Source organism: Danio rerio, chromosome 13 (genome assembly GCF_052040795.2).
Source record: "Danio rerio strain M-AB ecotype USA chromosome 13, GRCz13ab, whole genome shotgun sequence".
Lineage (NCBI taxonomy): Eukaryota > Metazoa > Chordata > Actinopteri > Cypriniformes > Danionidae > Danio > Danio rerio.
Genome location: NC_141033.1, coordinates 11,602,510 through 11,619,559, shown reverse-complemented (window position 1 = coordinate 11,619,559; position 17,050 = coordinate 11,602,510). Strand labels below are relative to the sequence as shown.

General features: G+C 34.8%; 1 protein-coding gene across 2 annotated transcripts in view; it reads left to right on the top strand.

Moving 5' to 3' along the window:
- adss2 (adenylosuccinate synthase 2) overlaps positions 1-15,578 on the top strand; it is a 50,217-nt gene extending 34,639 nt beyond the window's left edge. The window contains exons 7-14 of one of the 2 annotated variants that reach the window (XR_015505128.1): positions 1,680-1,761; positions 2,015-2,141; positions 4,481-4,635; positions 7,750-7,874; positions 8,175-8,272; positions 8,349-8,498; positions 11,623-12,194; positions 14,311-15,578. Coding sequence is in view for 1 of the 2 variants with exons in the window: in NM_001017804.1 (NP_001017804.1) it covers positions 1,680-1,761; positions 2,015-2,141; positions 4,481-4,635; positions 7,750-7,874; positions 8,175-8,272; positions 8,349-8,498; positions 11,623-11,675 (790 nt within the window). In the remaining variant the exon portion in view is untranslated. 2 annotated transcript variants of the gene reach the window in all.
- Positions 15,579-17,050: the final 1,472 nt, after the last annotated feature.

The window sequence follows — 17,050 nt, the reverse complement described above, 5'->3', positions numbered from 1 at the left end:
TTAAATCTGTGGGATTCATTTATTCATTCATTTTCCTTCGGCTTTGTTTCGTTATTCATCAGGGGTCGCTACAGCAGAATGAGCCGCCAACTATTCCAGCATATGTTTTACACAGCAGATGCCCTTCCAGCTGCAACCCAGTTCTAGGAAACATCCATACACACTCATTCGCACACATACACTATGGCAAATTTAAGTTTCTGAAACTGGAGCACCTGGAGGAAACCCACGCAAACATGGGGAGAACATGCAAACTCCACACAGAAATGCCAACTGACATAGCCGGGACTCGAACCAGCGACCTTTTTGCTGTTAGGCGACAGTGCTAACTACTGAGCCACTGTGTCGCCTCTGTGGGATTCAGAAAACAACAAAACACAAACTAAAGGCATTTCTTCCGGTGCACACTCATATTCATTCACTATATAAGTGGACTAATATAGGGAATAGTGAAGGATGGTACAATATAGATGCAATTTCATGTGTTTTGGTTCGTCTATAGCAGTGGTTCTCAAACTTTTTTTACCAAGTACCACCTAAGAAATAATTTATCTCTCCAAGTACCATAATAAGGCCGGTATTGAAATACAGTAGCATAGGCCTAACTAAGCAGCTACAGCACTGCACTGTTCAAAAACGAGGCAGATTAACTACTTGTATTTTAAATATATCATTTGGAATTACATATTTAAATTAGAAATGAGATCTGCTGCATACATTTATAGTAGGTGTGTGTCAGAAAACCAAGTGATTAAATGCATAAAGTAAATACACTGCTTGACCAACTCATACATGCGGTATTTCCGTGATTTGGTGCAAATGACATCACATCTTAAGTGAACCACGAAGTTCGCGTTAACCATGCACTGACCACTGTTTTCAAGCAGACTCGAGTACAGTTTGCGGTCCCTCCATCTGTGTTATCAAAGAGATAACTTTATGTTCTACTTCTAAGCATGGCAAAGATGCTTGAGTCTATGTTCTGTGTTTCTCGCCAATTGAATCACATTAAAATTAATTAGCTTAAAGCTGAGGTAACTAACTAAACCAAAAGCCACGCTGCTTTTCAAAACAAATAGCTTTATATTTCGAAAACACACATTATTTTACACAATTACGAGCTCACATTTAACACATATTTAATAATTATTTTACCAATGATGCAGCATGAGGACATTCCTGAGTTTGCAGTACTTGAAATGCCAACACAACAGCACAGGTCAGCAGGTCTATAGCGCGTATTTGCTCCGCAAGCTTGCACGCCTCTTCCACTGGCTCGGCGCCAAGCGTACTGATTTTTAACAAATGATGACGTGATGCTCTAAAGTAAACATTCTAAGCACACCGGTGTAATTGCACACTTCAGGAAATAGCAAATGCTGTCTGATCACATGAGTCTCATTGTTATCGTACTGAGTTATCAAAGGGTTAAAAGTGTTAATTTTATTTTCTTATTATTGAGAGATTCTTCCGCGTACCACTAGAAGGAGGGCCACGTACCACTAGTGGTACATGTATCACAGTTTGAGAACCTCTTTATTTCTTAAAATGAGAATGCACTTGTTTAAATGTGGAATTAATCCAGTTCTCAATTCCTATCAAAAACAGCGGAAGAGCATCTGATTAAAATTGTAGCCCGTTAAAGTCTGCTGACCAATGTTCATGTCTTTTCTTCACAGATTTAAACATTTGGCTTCGCAGTATAAGTCCATGTACCCTTCACTGGAGATTGATGTGGACGGAGAACTGGAGAAACTGAAGGTGAGCAGTTCAGATGTCACATGACTTCACACCAGTTAAAACCGCAGCTTAGAATTACAAGGTTTTATGAGACCCCGATAAGAGTTACAGTTGAGATTTATTGTAAAGTTGGTAGAGATGCTCGAGCACAAGATCATATGTCATATTAGCTATTATTATATTACAAGATTTTGATCCTTGTTCATGCAGTAATAGTCATACCAATAACTTAATATGACGTTATTGACATTTAGTGGTCATCTGTTTCTTGCAGTCATATGTAGACAGGATAAAGCCTATGGTGAGAGATGGAGTCTTCTTCATGTACGAGGCACTGCACGGAGATCCTAAAAGGATCTTGGTAGAAGGTGCCAACGCTGCCTTGCTGGACATTGACTTTGGTGAGTAACAGATACACCCAAACATATTGGCAGCACATACCATTCCCCAACCTTGTGTAACATAAGATTATGTAATGTGCTAAACAGCTGAAACGTGTATTTGTAAACTTCTGGAAAAGCCCTCACTTTTTCATCAGATGTACTGGCAGTTGTTGTTTTTTTTAGAAATTATTAAATGTATATTGACTTCTCCACCATGTTAAAATGTTAGGATTTTTATGGCTACTGTAGGTTAATTTAATTCATCTTTATTTCTATAGCGCTTTTACAGTTCAATTCAATTCAGCTTTATTTGTATATCGCTTTTACAATGTAGATTGTGTCAAAGCAGGCGACGCAGTGGCGCAGTGGGTAGCACGTTTGCCTCACAGCAAGAAGGTCGCTTAGTCGCTGGTTTGATCCTCGGCTCAGTTGGCGTTTCTGTGTGGAGTTTGCATGTTCTCCCTGCGTTTGCGTGGGTTTCCTCCGGGTGCTCCGGTTTCCCCCACAGTCCAAAGACATGCGGTACAGGTGAATTGGGTAGGCTAAATTGGCCGTAGTGTATGAGTGTGTGTATGTTTCCCAGAGATGGGTTGCGGCTGGAAGGGCATCCGCTGCGTAAAAACTTGCTGGATAAGTTGGCGGTTCATTCCGCTGTGGCAACCCCAGATTAATAAAGGGACTAAGCCGACAAGAAAATGAATGAAAGAAATGAATTGTGTCAAAGAAGCTTCACACAAATGGTCATAGTAACTGGATCATGGTAGTTCAGTTTTTAGTGTTTAAGTTCAGTTCAGCACTCAACGATGCAATTTCAGACACAATGCACTCAAATGGAGTGAGTGACGTCACTGTGATGGGTAGGGTTAGGGGTGGGGTTAGGTTAGCCCATTAAAAAGCATTAGATGCAGCCCAGATTGCACTGCACCAGGTCTGCATCCAGACCCCTCTCAAACTAGGGCTCGCGGGCCAAAGTTGGCCCAGTCTAATGCACTAACCTTCCTAGTTAAGAAGAGGGGGAGAATGATAAGGAGGTGGTCGGATTGTATATCTGTGACAAAGATAGTCGTTTTGAATTTGATGTAATGTTCTGTTTGTTTGTTTGTTTGTTTTGTAGTTTGCTTTGTTTGTAAATGAATTAGATTTTTTTAAAAATGTAAATACTATCACGTAACAGGTAGAAGGCTATGTACCAGACATCGGCGAGCAATTTATGGCAAAGGCAGGTGTAGCTTAGTGTGTTTCACATTGAACTTCATTGTGTCATTAATGTCATTGTTTATGTTTTTACTTTAATAAATTCATTATACCTTTTTTAAAAATACTGCATTAGTTAATGCCAACTCTTTAATGCCAAAAGAAAAAATCATAGATTTTTTTTTTTTGGTAGATTTCCTACTATTTATATATCAAGATGTATTTTTTGATTTGATTAATAATATGCATTGCTAAGCACTGCATTTAGACAACTTTAAATGTGATTTCCTCAATATTTGGCTTTTACTTTACCCTCAGATTCCAGACTTTTCAAATATCATTGTAATATGTCTGGTTTTGCGATCTAGTTTCACAAATGTTATATTTAAATAGGCTAACGGCATCATTTCATTAAAGGAATAGTTCACCCAAAAATGTTAATGTACCCACTATTTACTCCACCTCAAGTAGTTCCAAACCTTGATGAGTTTCTTTATTCTGTTAAACACAAAAGAAGATATTCTAAAAAAAAGCGGAAAGCCTGCAAACATAGACTTCCATAGTAGGAAAAACAAATTCTATGGAAGCCAGTTGAACGCCAGACAGGTTTCCAGCTTTCTTTGAAATGTCTTCTTTTGTTTTTAACTGTATAAAGGAGGTCAAACAGGTTTGGAACGAGCTAAGGGTGAGTAAATGATGAGTTTTGTAGGAACTATTCATTTAAATCTACATTATTTTGCATACAAAATGATCTTGGATTTTCCCAGAGATGGGTTGCGGCTGGAAGGGCATCCACTGCGTAAAAACTTGCTGGATAAGTTGGGGGTTCATTCCGCTGTGGCGACCCCGAATTAATAAAGGGACTAAGCAGACAAGAAAATTAATGAATGAATGATTTTGGATGAAATCAGGCATCTTATGTATAATCATGTTTTATTAAAACTATTACTTTTTGCTACTGAAGTGGAGATTTTTAATTCTCTAAGAAAAAAATCTTATTTTGAGGGAAAAAATATACATTTGAAAAGACACAATGAAAGTAACATTTAAAATTTAATTTAGAATTTCTATATTAGACAAAAATGAGACAGGTGCATGAAAATGTATTTTTTGCCTGCTGTATCTGCCGTTAACATGTATAATGATGTGCCGCTCTTGTTCAGGGACCTATCCTTTCGTAACATCCTCGAACTGCACTGTTGGAGGGGTGTGCACGGGTTTGGGGATGCCTCCACAGAACGTTGGTGAAGTCTACGGAGTTGTCAAAGCTTACACCACCAGAGTTGGGATTGGAGCTTTCCCTACGGAACAGAGCAATGTAAGCAGCTGCCGAACTTCCTCTTTTGTGTGTGCGGATGCTTAATGAGCTCTTTATATTCCAGTGCATTCAAGTGACATGAGCGTTTGGGCCGTAATGACCCTGACTTATTGTTACGGAGAGATCTGAACAGGAGTAATGAGGCCGGACGAACAGAACAGTCTGTAATCCGTCACACTACATGACAATGAATATATGATGAATGAGATGTTTATGACGTCCTGTTCATAATGAGCTTTCATAACGGTGATTTAATATGTGCTGATAAATGATAGCCGTGAGAACATGGAAATATCAGGATTGTATGATGGAAGTTAATAAAGTCATTAAAATTCATTGAATAGAAAATCAGAAATAGAAAGTAAAACAGTTGGTCTAAGTAGATTTATACAGTTAAAGTCAGAATTATAAGTTAAAATATTATTAATTAAAATTGTTTTCTTCTTTTTTAAATATTTCCCAAATGATGTTCAACAGAGCAAGGACATTTTCACAGTATGTCTGAGAATATTTTTTCTTTTGAAAAAAATCCTATTTGTTTTATTTCGGCTATAATAAAAGCAGTTTTTAATTTTTTTAAACACCATTTTAGGGACAAAATTGTTAGCCCCTTTAAGCTATATTTGTTTTCGATAGTCTACAGAACAAACCTTTAGTAAACAATAACTGGCCTAATTACCCTAACCTGCCTAGTTAACATAATTAACCTAGTTAAGCCTTTAAATGTCACTTTAAGATGTATAGAAGTGTGTTGAAAAATATCTAGTCAAATATTATTTACTGTCATGATGGCAAAGATAAAATAAGTCAGTTATTAGAAATGAGTTATTAAAACTATTATGTTTAGAAATGTGTTGAAAAAAATCTGCTCTCCATTAAACAGAAATTGGGGAAAAAAATAAACAAGCAGTCTAATAATTCAGGGGGGCTAATAATTCTGACTTCAACTGTATAATGGATCTGATGTGGTTGACAGGTTTTCTCGTCCTTGTGCCACATTATATGTTTGCACAGTATCATATATTTTATTTTATTTGAATGTTTTGATTAAAGATTTTATAGCATGTAAGTTACAAAAGAAATGTGCAGAAAACATGCATTGTAAATACTACTTTACTCTATTATATATAGTTTATTATATATACATGATATGTACAGTATGTATACACTGTAAATATATACACACTAAATACACTATATATACACACTATGCAATATATGTAATGTTTGTGGATTGACGATGATTAACACCGTAATAGTCAATATATTTCAATACACGGAAGAACAAAGGCGAGGCTCGAAACACGGAAGACTAGACAGGAAAATAGTGATGTGACGTTGTGTGCCGATTCTTCGAAGCATGTATCAAAAAAACAATACATCTCGCAGTAAAGCAGTGTAGCGGAGCTTGATTCGTTTCGTTTCTTTAAAGAAAATCACTGCATATCATAGTATAGTGTTTAAGGGAGGCCAGCTTTCAAGTGCAGCCCGAAAGCGTCACTCACATAGCTTCCTCCTAGAGCTTTCGCCTCCCATGCAGGAACGAGTGGATGGGTGAAGGACTAGTTGGAATACAATAAATGTCAATAGTAAGAATACCTTGGATTTTACTACAGTCATCGGTGGTGTAATGTAACATATCTTATGTGTGAAAACTACAGTGAGTAATTTGTTTATATTACTGTTGCTTTATTACTACATGAATGAGTTCATTCAGTCAATTCAGTTGTGAACATTTGACATTATTGCAACACAGTGCTTTCCCACACTTTGTACTTTGTTTTTGGAAGATGTTTGTAAGACATTTTCATTCATAAAAATGCATGCATGTGAACGGGGGTCTTTGAATGGATTCTGTTTCAATTTCAATTTTCTTGACAAAAAACGAAACAAATCATGATTATCGTACATTTTTACCATAACAGACAGCTGCTAAAATGACGTTCACTGTAACAAGTTTACATACAAACAAATTATATGTCAGGCATCCAGTAATTAGAGCCAGAATCATTTGATGACACTATAAAAGACTCTACTTAAGGATCACAGAGCAGCAACTTAATACTAATTAACTGTGATTTTAAATCTTGATCATTTTTAATCTTCACCAAGAATTTTTAAAAATAGATTCTTAGAATAGCAATTAAATAAATAGGTTATAAATAGGAAATAAATAGGTTAAAATATGATAAAACATTACTTGATCTCTTCTATTTTAAATAAGTAAAGGTCAGAATAAATACATACTTAATGGTAATGCAATACTATTTCATACATATTATGACGTTTTCACAGAAATCATTAGAAACATAAAAATAGCATTTAATACATTTGCAATTAGTGTTCCCATTAGTCAATTTAATTTGATGTAGATACCACAATGGGACATCTCATCTATAAATAAATGCATATTAAAGTTAAACATCAACATTCAAATTGATTCTGAAGAGGGCGACACCGTGGCTCAGTGGTTAGCACTGCCGTCTCACAGCAAGAAGGTCACTGCTTCGACTCCGGGCTGGTTCAGTTGGCATTTCTTTGTAAAGTTAGCATGTTTTCCCTGTGTTCGTGTGGGTTTTCTCCAGGTACTCCAGTTAACCCCTCAGTCCAAAGACATGCGCTATAGGTGAATTGAATAAACTAAATTTGCTATAGTGTATGAGTGTGAATGAGCGTGTATATGGGTGTTTCCCAGTACTGGGTTGCAGCTGGAAGGGCATCCGCTGTGTTAAACATATGCTGGAATAGTTGGTGGTTCATTCCGCTGTGGCAACCCCTGAATAAAGGGAATAAGCTGAAGAAAAATGAATGAATGAATGAATTTATTTTGAAGAGTGTTGGAAAAAGCAGCCATTGACATCCATAATAGTTTTTTTTTTACATTCTTCAGTCTATTTTCAATTGTTTTAAACAGAAGAAAGAAACTCAGGTTTGGAACAAGTGGAGGGAGAGTAAATGATGACCGAATTACATTTTTTTTGGGTGAACTATCCCTTTAATAAACATTATTGTGAATGCACCAAGAGTCAAACTGTTTATTTAGAAACTTTCAGATATCAGTAAATCCGTAAATCCACAAATGTTGCGTCATACTTGTACAATATTTGTGTGCAGGAAACTGGTGAGCTCTTGCAGACGAGAGGAAAGGAAGTGGGCGTCACCACAGGTCGTAAGAGGAGATGCGGTTGGCTGGACTTGGTGCTCATCAAATACGCCCACATGATTAATGGCTTCACAGCGTAAGTCTACACATGTCTTCCGTTGGTTTCTGTATCTGCATCTGAATTGGCTGTATCACTGTCTCTCCACTCCACCAATAGCTGGTGTGTGGTGAGCGCACTGGCGCTGTTGTCCTGTGGCTGCCCTTGCATCATCCAAGTGGATGCTGCACACTGGTGGTGGTGTGGAGAGACCCCCCTCATGATTGCAAAGCGCTTTGGGTGTATGGCCATTTAAAATAAATGCACTATATAAATACACATTACATTACATTTAATAAAACACTCTTTTCTTATGTGCTTTCCTTTTATTCTATTCAGCTTAGCTCTTACCAAACTTGACATCTTAGACGTGCTTCCTGAGATTAAAGTTGGTGTGGCCTACAAAGTAAATGGAGAGACCATCCCACATTTCCCAGGTAAGCAGCACATTCCACATACGGCACGTAGATTTGATGGAAAGTAGAGTATCTAAATATCATTCACGTATTCCAGCTAACCAAGAGGTGCTACAGAAGGTTGAAGTGGAGTATGAGACTCTGCCGGGCTGGAGTACAGACACTTCTGCTGTCAGGACCTTTGAAGAGCTTCCAGAAAATGCTAAGAAATACGTCTGCTTCATTGAGGATCGCTTGGGTGTGCCTGGTAAGACTTTTTTTTGTCAGTTTTGGACAATTGCTTAAACAGGTTTCTAAGTTACCAAATTTCATGTTGTTAAAACTTATCACTCTGATCTCCTGATCTCAATTTTGTTTCTAAATATAGATGGTACGGAGAAAATTGACATAAATGACCAACATGTAAAGAAAACCACAGTCAATTATATACATTTGATTAGACTCTATGACTTTTGCTTCTGTGTGGAAATTGCTTTATTCTGTTTAGACTTTTGAGGTTAATAAAAATTTTGTCCTAAAGTTTTTAGAAAAAAATGTATCTTGAGCAATTTAAAGGTGCTGTACACTGCAAACACTACTTAATTTTTACTTATATTTTTATCTTCTTTCTAGTCCAAATATCTCAAAAATCTTATATCAAGAAGCGCAATGTGGAGCAATGTGGCGCAAGGCGCGACGCAATTGTTATTTGCTACTTTCAGCTTGGCGCAAATGTCGTTTTGAGGTGTTGCGCCACGCTGTTTAAATAGTAAATGCATTTGCGCTCATGTGTGCGCCCATAGGCGTGCTTGTCTAAAAAAGCAGGCGTGTTTTGGCGCGTTGCTATTTTGAGAAACTATAATAGTCTGTTCTTTAGACCAGAACAAAGCCGGTCTATTGTCTGGCTTACACGCTGTTTAATACACACAAGATGTAGAGGAATACGCAAATATCTTTACATATGAAAAAGATATCAAATATTAAGGATATATATAGGATAATAAGGATATATATAGGATGTAAATATAAAGGATTAAAATATTACAAAACATATGATTTTCTAGCCTACATGAATTTAAAAACCACTGCCTTCATACTTTCTTCATCTCGGGAGGCTTTTTCAGTTCATTCAATTTGCTTTTGTATAATATTATTATTATTAGCAGTATTATTTATTATGTGCATATTTATATTTGTTTTATTAAAACAAGCTTAGATTTCCCCACCTGTCAGGTTTTAGATCATATGGGGTAAAACAGCATGTGTTTTAGGACATAACTCAGTTTTTTGACCACACTTCGTTAATATTGTTCATTTATTCATTTGCTGGAAATTAGAACTGAATTTAGAAATAGTTTTGAAACAAATCTTTGCGCTTAACAAACAAAATTAATTATTATTATGGGCTAACTGATGTCTGTACGTACAAGATTTCCCTATCCACGAAAGCGAAAGTAGATTATGAGAGGCCTTATCTCTCATTCTCGCGCTGCAGATGCTCTGTTTAACTGTTTTCTTGCTAGTAAAATGCTCAGTTTTTCCACTTCCATTTACTTTACGTCATGTAAAGAGGAAATGTGCCATGGCGCGACGTAACTGGCTCTTAAAGGGAATGGGAGATGAGACTCTGATTGGTTTATTCTCAAAACACACCTATAACTCATTAAGAAAATAAACTCAACCCTTCTAGACCATGCGCCACGGTGCAAAGCAGATTTTTTCATCCTTATTTTAGCAAAAGTGGATTCTGACACGCCCTGAAAGCATTTGCGCCCTGCGCTTTGCACTTTGTGCATGGACTGTCAAAACAGAGCCCATAATGTCTCGGTGTCAGAAATAATATTCTAAAATTAAGTGAGTTTTTCCTTAAAACAAGCTAAATAATCTGCCAAAGGCGTAAGCAAAATAATTTAGTTTTTCCTTTTGATATGAGATTATTTTGCTTACCCCATTGGCAGATTATTTTGCATGTTTTAAGGAAAAACTCCTTAATTTTAGCACATTATTTCTCAAAACAAGACAATATGTTTTCTGAAAATTCTTCTTGATTTAAGAAATTTGTGGTATTTGGACTTGAAACAAGACAAAAAGTCTAAGGAAGAAAATATTTTTTTGCAGTGTAAGTTTTTGACTCATCTAAAGCATAAAAATACCATAATATGTTTGCAGATATTTTAGAAACATGCTAAGTAAACATTCTTATTTATCTGAAAAAACCATGCTGAAGTTAGATATTCTGCTTTGAAAATGCCTGTTACGTGCCGGAACGGTTGTCTTTATTTTGGTCATTTAAACCGGCCAATGCCAGTTTAGTCAATTATATTTCAGCACTTGAGCTGCCTTTGTGAAAAACTGCAAATATCATTCATTCAGTCAGGAAGGCTCTCAAGGTATGCGTCCTTGACCTAAAATGCAAACTCTGGTGGACAGTAACAGCCTCCGAAATCAGACAGGCATTTACATAAGGTGGTTATTAATTAGCAAATAATATAAACAGGGTCACCAGCCACGGTGGCTAGTAGATTTCCAACATTACTAGCCACTCGCCATTTTCACTAGCCACAATTTGTTGTGGGGAATATTTTTTATATGCATAAATATGACTGACATGCTAAAATTACTTAATTTAGATGTTGTGTTACGTCCACATGCCTCCTCATTCATTTCACTTTTTGTGTGTCATGTATGAGCTTGCTCAATGTGCATGAGCAAATGGGTCATGGTTTCATAGTGTCATATTACAATTAGTTTTTATTTCGCATGACTTTTCAGAGCTTTATAATTAAAGATTGACCACATTTATCTCTAACCACACTAAAAATAAAAATAAAAAATATTTCTTAGTCACAAATTTTTGGTCAAAACAAGCAAAATATAGCTGTATACTAATCTGTTTGCATTAATCCACAGAAGAAGAAAAAAGTTTGTCTCTTTAACCAAAATCTGTGAATTTGTTCTGCTTTGGAACTGCATTCCTACTCTGAACACTTCAGCTTGATGGATTGGGCAGAATATATTTAAAGTGATAGTTCACCCAAAACAACAAATTCCCAAACTTTGCTTATCTCAATCATGTTTGAGTTTTTTGGGGGGTTTGTTCTATCGAACACAAAATAAAGTAAATTAAAGAATGCTGGAAATTGGTAACCATTGACATCAGAAGTAGGAACACATACTAAGGAAATCAATGGTTACCAGTTAAGGGCAGCCACTTTTAATTTTTGGTTGATCTAGTCCTTTAATAGCAGGTGGACACTACAGTATATTGAGAAAGATCATGTGATTAAAACAAACAAACAAACTATTATCCAGTTACTGATGTAAGTGTGAATGTTTACAATGCCATTAAGGTTATTTTATAGTCTAATAATTTTCTTCACCTTTATCTTCAGTGAAGTGGATTGGTGTTGGGAAGTCACGGGAATCAATGATCCAGCTCTTTTAAGAGGCGGCTGGGCCTGTGTGTAGCACTGACTGGATTACGCTCTGGACTCTGGTCTTGGAGATGAGAAGTTTCCTCATACGTTTTCTCTCCCACATCACTTCTGTTTCTCCACCGCCAGAAGATTAGGACCTCAGGTGTCCCTCAGATCATCTTGAAACCCAGTGAAATGGAGCATTTGCCACTTTTAACGGCATTCCTGTGGTACAGTAAATCAAAAAGGGCCTTCAACTAGTCACTTTTTGCCATCGTTTAACAGTCTTTCATCTGTGCTTCGACTTTAATGTTTCTCCTCTGGTATATCGAGCTCATTGTCTCCATCTCAAGTCCATCTGCTGTACACGTGCTGCTACTTCAAACAGTCAGGCATCAGTAGTGGTTTATATTATTGTTAGATATTCATTTTTCACACCGGTTGGGTAAAACGAGTACTTATACATGTTATATTTAATGTCTTATGTTGCTTTTATCACACAAAAATCTGCGTGTTCTACCACTCTTTGTCTTTGTTTTAAATAGATTGTATGATTGACACTTTACTGAAGCATACACTGTTAACAATTTTTGCCAGTTACACAGTTTTTAACTGTAATGTGAATTGAATTTTACTGTATGACAGTTATGCAGTATGTTACCCTATTTTAAAGTTGCATTGTGGGGAATGTTCTCTTCGCGCCATTAAAACAGTGTTTTTATTTGCTGTGAATCAAAATACAGTAAAAATGAATTTGCTTTAAACCCAAAAAAATATCCAGCTGCAGTCCCGCAGACCCGTTTCAGCACACACAATCCAGGACACACGATCTAAGCAGGGGCCAACCACATATGGTTATGACGGATGTAATGTTATTAACGTCGTCTCTGACCTTGTCATCAATATATATATATATATATATATATATATATATATATATATATATATATATATATATATATATATATATATATATATATATATATATATATATATATATATATATATATATATATATATATTGTAACTATAGTTAATAAATAGTGTACACAACAGACAATAGTGTATACTATTTCACAAATGTGATGATCAAGGCGGGCGAATGGGGAACAGTTTTTCCAATCGCCATACAAAATAATAAACATGTCTGATAATTTTTTTTCTTCTAAAAAAAGTCTTATTTGTTTTGTTTCAGCTAGAATAAAAGCTGTTTTTTTATTTTTTAAAAGCCATTTTAAGGACAATATTATTAGACCCTTTAAGCTAATTTTTTTCTCGATAAACTATAGATTAATCCACTGTTATACAATAACTTCCTAATTACCCTAACCTGCCCAGTTAACCTAATTAACCTAGTTAAGCATTTAAATGTCACTTTAAGCTGTTTAGAAGTGTCTTAAAAATATCTAGTGAAATATTATTCACTGTCATCATGGCAAAGATAAATAAATCAGTTATTAGAGATGAGTTATTAAAACTATTATGATTAGAAATGTGTTGATAAAATCTGCCCTTCATTAAACAGAAATGGGGGAAAAATAATTCAGGGGGGCTAATAATTCTGACTTCAACTGTATCTCTAAAAACCTGGCCATAGTTTACCATTTAGAGTGTTTTACAGTAAGTAGATATAAGTACAACAAATTACAAGTTAATTTTCATTGTATGATAATGTATGACTGTGAAATACTGTATGTTTTACAGTAAAGATATACAATACTTGTACAGCAAGATGAACGGTACAGTAAATATTAAGGGCCAATCCCAATAAAATTTTTGTACCTCTACCCCATGCTCCCCTTGGCCCTTGAAACAGATTGTGAAGAGGAGGGGCTTCAAAATTTACCCCTACCAATTGGGACAGCACCTGCACACAACATCATATGTCATCGGGATCTCTTGCTTTATATGAGATAAGACGATTGCGACTACTGTAGTTATTCCAGTTGCTTTATTTTTTGGTATTTATCTTCAGGAAATCACTAAAAGAGTATATCATGTTATTATAATGATCTAATGTGGCAATAAGATCGTAACTATACTGTGCATTTACACAGTGGCCCTATTCATCTATGTACAGTAAACACTACATTAACATTATACCAGACACTAAAAATGTCATTTCCAGCCACTAGACATTACTGACAGGGTATTGGAGTGTCATCGAGTGTCTGAATGTTGTGGAACTGCTACACAGGAGTTATTATTATGGATTATAGATAGCAAAATTTAGCATGTTTTAGTTTAATGTTTTTTTTTTTAAAGCATGACAGTAAAACACAAACGCTATAAATGTAAATCATGTGCTTGTTAGTTCGAAAATAATGACAAAAAATACTAATTTGTAGATCTCCTTACTTCCGAGTGCATCTATGCTGCCTCTGTGGCTGGTGTATTCAGAGAAATTTTCCTAGCCTTTGGTTTTGAGAGTGGCCTGTTTTGAGAGGTCTCTGTTTGAAGGGGTGTCTAGCCCTTCCTCTTAGCCCTATGCCTTCAAGCTAATGAGAATTGGGACACCCCTACCCCTTCACATGAACTCGCAAAAGGAGGAGTAAGGGGGAAGAGCTAAGGGGTAGAACTGGAATTAGACCTTAGTTCTGTAAAACTTTCTGTAAGTTTGATTTACAGTAAGTTGCTGTAAATTCTACAGGAAATTGTTAACAGTGTATGGTTTTTAAGGATTGAATCATTATAGCTTCAAAATATAGTACGATTACGATATGTGTTTAATGTTTCTCCTAAAATGGAAGTAAAACTTTTTATGGAAGCTGGTATTTTAAATATAGTATACAGCAAGCGTAATACTGTGCCTAAAGATGCAGAAATGTCAGAGTTAAAGCATATGTTAGAATAATGAGCGATCTTCAATTGAATGTAAGTAGGCGTTTGCGCAGTCCTCAGTTGTTTATTGTTCAGCTGTACAACTTTACACCACATCAAAGCCACTTTAATAATGAGATCTCGCGACGCTTGCCTTTCAGATTGTCAGCGTTTAGATCCTTAAGGCGTTTACACAGTACACGCCACCTCAGGATGTTTAAACTACTTGTAGTTGCTGCCGGAGGTCACCTGTTTTTTTTATTTTATCTTAAATTTACAGAAACTTTAGATGTTAGAGATGATCTAACAGTCGAATGTAAGAGTCACAAGAGCTTGGCTATTTAAATATTAACTGGGTTGTTTTAGAAACCCAGATTTGCTTCCTGATTCTGTTTCTTCTCACCCTCAGCTCCGCACCTTCAAATAAATCAGTAATATAGGATAAAGTGTGCCTTGTTAATACAGATGAATAATGAAACTTGAAAACCAGTTCTTCGTCTGATTGAGCTTTTATGGTTTATACCTGCAGAACCTCAATATTTGAACTTTTCCAGGGCATTATGGTGCCATTTGCCAAAAGTGTACATGCATCCAAAGAATGGATAAACGAATGCTGTGATATAGAGCCTTTGTACATGACCCAGAATGATAACTCTTTCGTTTTCTGATCAAGATGGTGTAATTCTTCCGTTTTTTCATTGCTGAATAAATGATGTACGCTGTTTACTTTAGTAGCATATTCACGTCTGCTGTCTTGTATTATCACGTTTCCTCTGAACATGCTACATTTAGTATGTATAAGTGTGCGAGAAATACAACTGAAACATTCAAACAATGGTACGGTATGCATTTTGGTTCTTTTTTGCTAGTCATTTACTTTGAAACTTGCTGCTGATTGGGTTTCCATGTATGTATATACAGAACACAAAGCCATATTCTCCTGAATTTAGTGTTACTGTACACTGGTTATGGATGTTGATGGGTGTGCATGTTCATCTAGTGCAGGGATTTGCACAACAACTCACTTTGTTATTAATCTTGGATGAATGACAGTCTGTCACAAGAGTCAATAAATAAAGTCAATAAATAAATATAGTCGAAAACATTTAAAATTTTTGTGTTTGTTTGATTCCTCTGGGTGCTCCGGTTTCCCCCACAATACAAAGACGTGCGGGATATGTGAATTAAATAAACTAAATTGGCCGTAGTGTATGAGTGTGTGCATGTGAGTGTGTATGGGTGTTACCCAGTACTGGGTTGAAGCTGGAAGGGCATCAGCTGTGTAAAACATATGCTGGATAAGTTGGCGGTTCATTCCGCTGTGGCGACCCTTGATGAATAAAGGGACTGAGCCAAAGCAAAATGAAATGTGTTTGTTTTAAGCAATGTCTATTCATGCTGTTCTGTGCAAACATTATAATGTGCCTCAAGATACAGAACTGTGAGTGTTTAAGCATGTTCTAGAATTAAAACAAGTCTACCAATTCAATTATATGTATGTAAAGTTTGCACAGATGTTTATTGTTCAACTGTATAACTTATTTAAAGAGATAGTTCACCTTAGGAATGCAATGATTATAGTTTTTGGTTGTACGGTTATAGTCTGAGGAATAATCACGGTTTCACGGTTATTTTGCATTCATTGATTTTAAAACTACTAGTTTCTAAAATCACATGAAAACTCCTTTTATTGTAAAGTGTTATTTATTGCTGCTCAGTTACCAAATAATACTACACAACACAAAATAATAATAATGAACAAACAATAGTCCATTTCTCTTTGGAATTGAAAATAAGTGAAAAAAAGTTTCTGACATTTAAAGAAGTAATTATTTTAAACTGAAAATAAATTTTAAAAATGAGCAAATTAATAAATAAATAAACAATAATAAACAATTGATAAATAAACAAACAAATAAATAATAAATGTACAAACAAACATGAAAATAAATAATAAACAAACAACTAAAAAAATAATAAATAAACAAATAAATAAATAAAAATGAATAAATAAACAAGTAATAAATAAATGAATGATAATAATTACCAATAAATAAATAAATACATAAATAAACAAACAAATAAAAAATAAATGAACAAACAAACAAATAAATAAACAAATAAATAAATACAAATTAATAAAACAAATAATAAATAAATAAATAAATAATAATAAACAATTATTAAATAAATAAATAAACAAATAAATAATAAATGAACAAACAAACAAATAATAAACAAACAACAAAATAATAATAAATAAACAAATAAAAATGAATAAACAAATAATAAATAAATATTATTAATAAACAAATTTGACATTTAAAGAAGTAATTATTTTAAACTGAAAATAAATTAAAAAAATAAATAAATAAATAAATAAATAAATAAATAAATAAATAAAAGATAAATAAAAAATAAATGAACAATTAAATAATAAATGAACAAACAAACACCCAAAAAATAAACAAACAACTAAATAAATAATCAATCAATAAATAAAAATGAATAAACAAATAATAAATAAATAATATTAATAAACAAATCTGACATTTAAAGAAGTAATTATTTTAAACTGAAAATA